A 1,416-nucleotide genomic window follows, 5' to 3' on the forward strand; every position below is an offset into this window, starting at 1 on the left:
AGGGAGAGACCGATGGGGGGTGGGGGTGGGTTTGAAGTATTCCCCTTGTTCTATCTGTTGCCGCCGCTGCTGCTGCTGCTCCTTATTCTCCCTCTCCTCCCTACTTCTTTGCCACCCCATACGGCTCTTGTGGCTGTTGATGTGTGCGAGCAGTGTGTGGTGAGCGTCACGCGCGATGAGTGTCGACCACGCTGGGTGTGTGGTGATGAATGCAGACGGGCCTGCTGCAGCGGCCCGCTTCGAGGGTGGCAGCGGCATTGCCAACAACAGCAGCAGCACCAGCAGCAGCAATGGTGATGACGACGGCAGTGTCGCGGCAGTGTTTAGGCGGCATCGGTTCCCGTTCGATGCCCCTGCGGTGGAGCGGCTCTTTTGCGTTACTGCACAGTTGCTGATGCCGCTCGAGGAGGAGGTGAAGGAGAGTGCTGCGCACCTTGGGGCTGCTGCTGCAAGCACCCCCGCCAGCAGTGGCAACAACGGGAAGAATAGTGCAGGCGATGATACGGAGGACGCATCGATGTTGTTGCAGGCCCTTCTGCAGCGGCGCCGTGAAATGCAGCGGCGCCTCGCCGAGCAACGCAGGTTGCAGGCGATGGTGGCGCAGCTGCGCGAAGAGAAGGAGGCGTTGGAACAACGTGGCCTTGCGGGATTGGTGCGTGCCGCGCAGCAGGTGTTCCACACCCAAGTTTGTGCGTCTGCCTCAACACAACCGACTGCGACAAGGGTGGGCGACCGTATGGATGCGCACGTCTCGGGTTCCGGCGCGGACTTGCAGCATCAGCAGCGCACGGGAGGACCAGCAGCAGCGCGTCCCATGTCCGCGCAGAGCCGGCGGGAGGCGGAGTACCTTTTGCACGTGCTGCAGGCCGCCCACCACGAGGCGCAGCGGTGGCAAGACCGCTGTGCGGTGCTGCAGGCTGAACTAGGCACCACGGAGTCGCAGAGACAGCAGCAGCAGCAACGGCTTGTGGAGCTTGGTGCGGAGCTGGACGCCCTGCGCCTGGCGTTGGAGGAGGAGCAGCGGGACAAGTTGGCGCTGCAGCATGAACTCCATTATATCTGTCGCCTCGAGGATACAGCGGCACAGCACCATCAAGTCCACAGGCAAGAAGAAGAAGAACAACAACAACAACAGCAGCAAGAGCAAGAGCACGAGGACGAACAAGGTGAGGAGGAGGAGGTGGTGGTGGCAGCCGTTTGCTTGATTCCTGACGGCGCGGAGAGTCACGGCAACGCGGACAAGGATGTGCCCTCTGCGGCGAGACGCGTGCCGATGTCCCCGTCCCCGAAGGTCCCCGCCTTCTCGCCGGTCGCCTTCGCTGCGTTTTCGCCACGCGAAAGTGACTTGGAGCGACTGGCCCGCGAGGACGCGGTGGCAGCGCCGCTGCTGCCGGAAGCGGCACGGCGCGGCAGTGG

The 1,416-nt window shown here is 63.6% G+C and overlaps 1 protein-coding gene across 1 annotated transcript; it reads left to right on the forward strand.

Annotated features, from left to right (window-relative positions):
- Positions 1 to 175: 175 nt before the first annotated feature.
- DQ04_06401040 (hypothetical protein) lies at positions 176 to 1,414 on the forward strand (the record flags this gene model as incomplete). Its single annotated transcript, XM_009314682.1, has 1 exon — positions 176 to 1,414. A coding segment is annotated over one exon (1,239 nt), but the record flags the coding sequence as incomplete, so codon positions are not given.
- Between the last annotated feature and the right edge of the window lie 2 nt (positions 1,415 to 1,416).

This window comes from Trypanosoma grayi (genome assembly GCF_000691245.1).
Source record: "Trypanosoma grayi strain ANR4 Tgr_640_V1, whole genome shotgun sequence".
NCBI classification, from domain to species: Eukaryota; Euglenozoa; class Kinetoplastea; order Trypanosomatida; family Trypanosomatidae; genus Trypanosoma; species Trypanosoma grayi.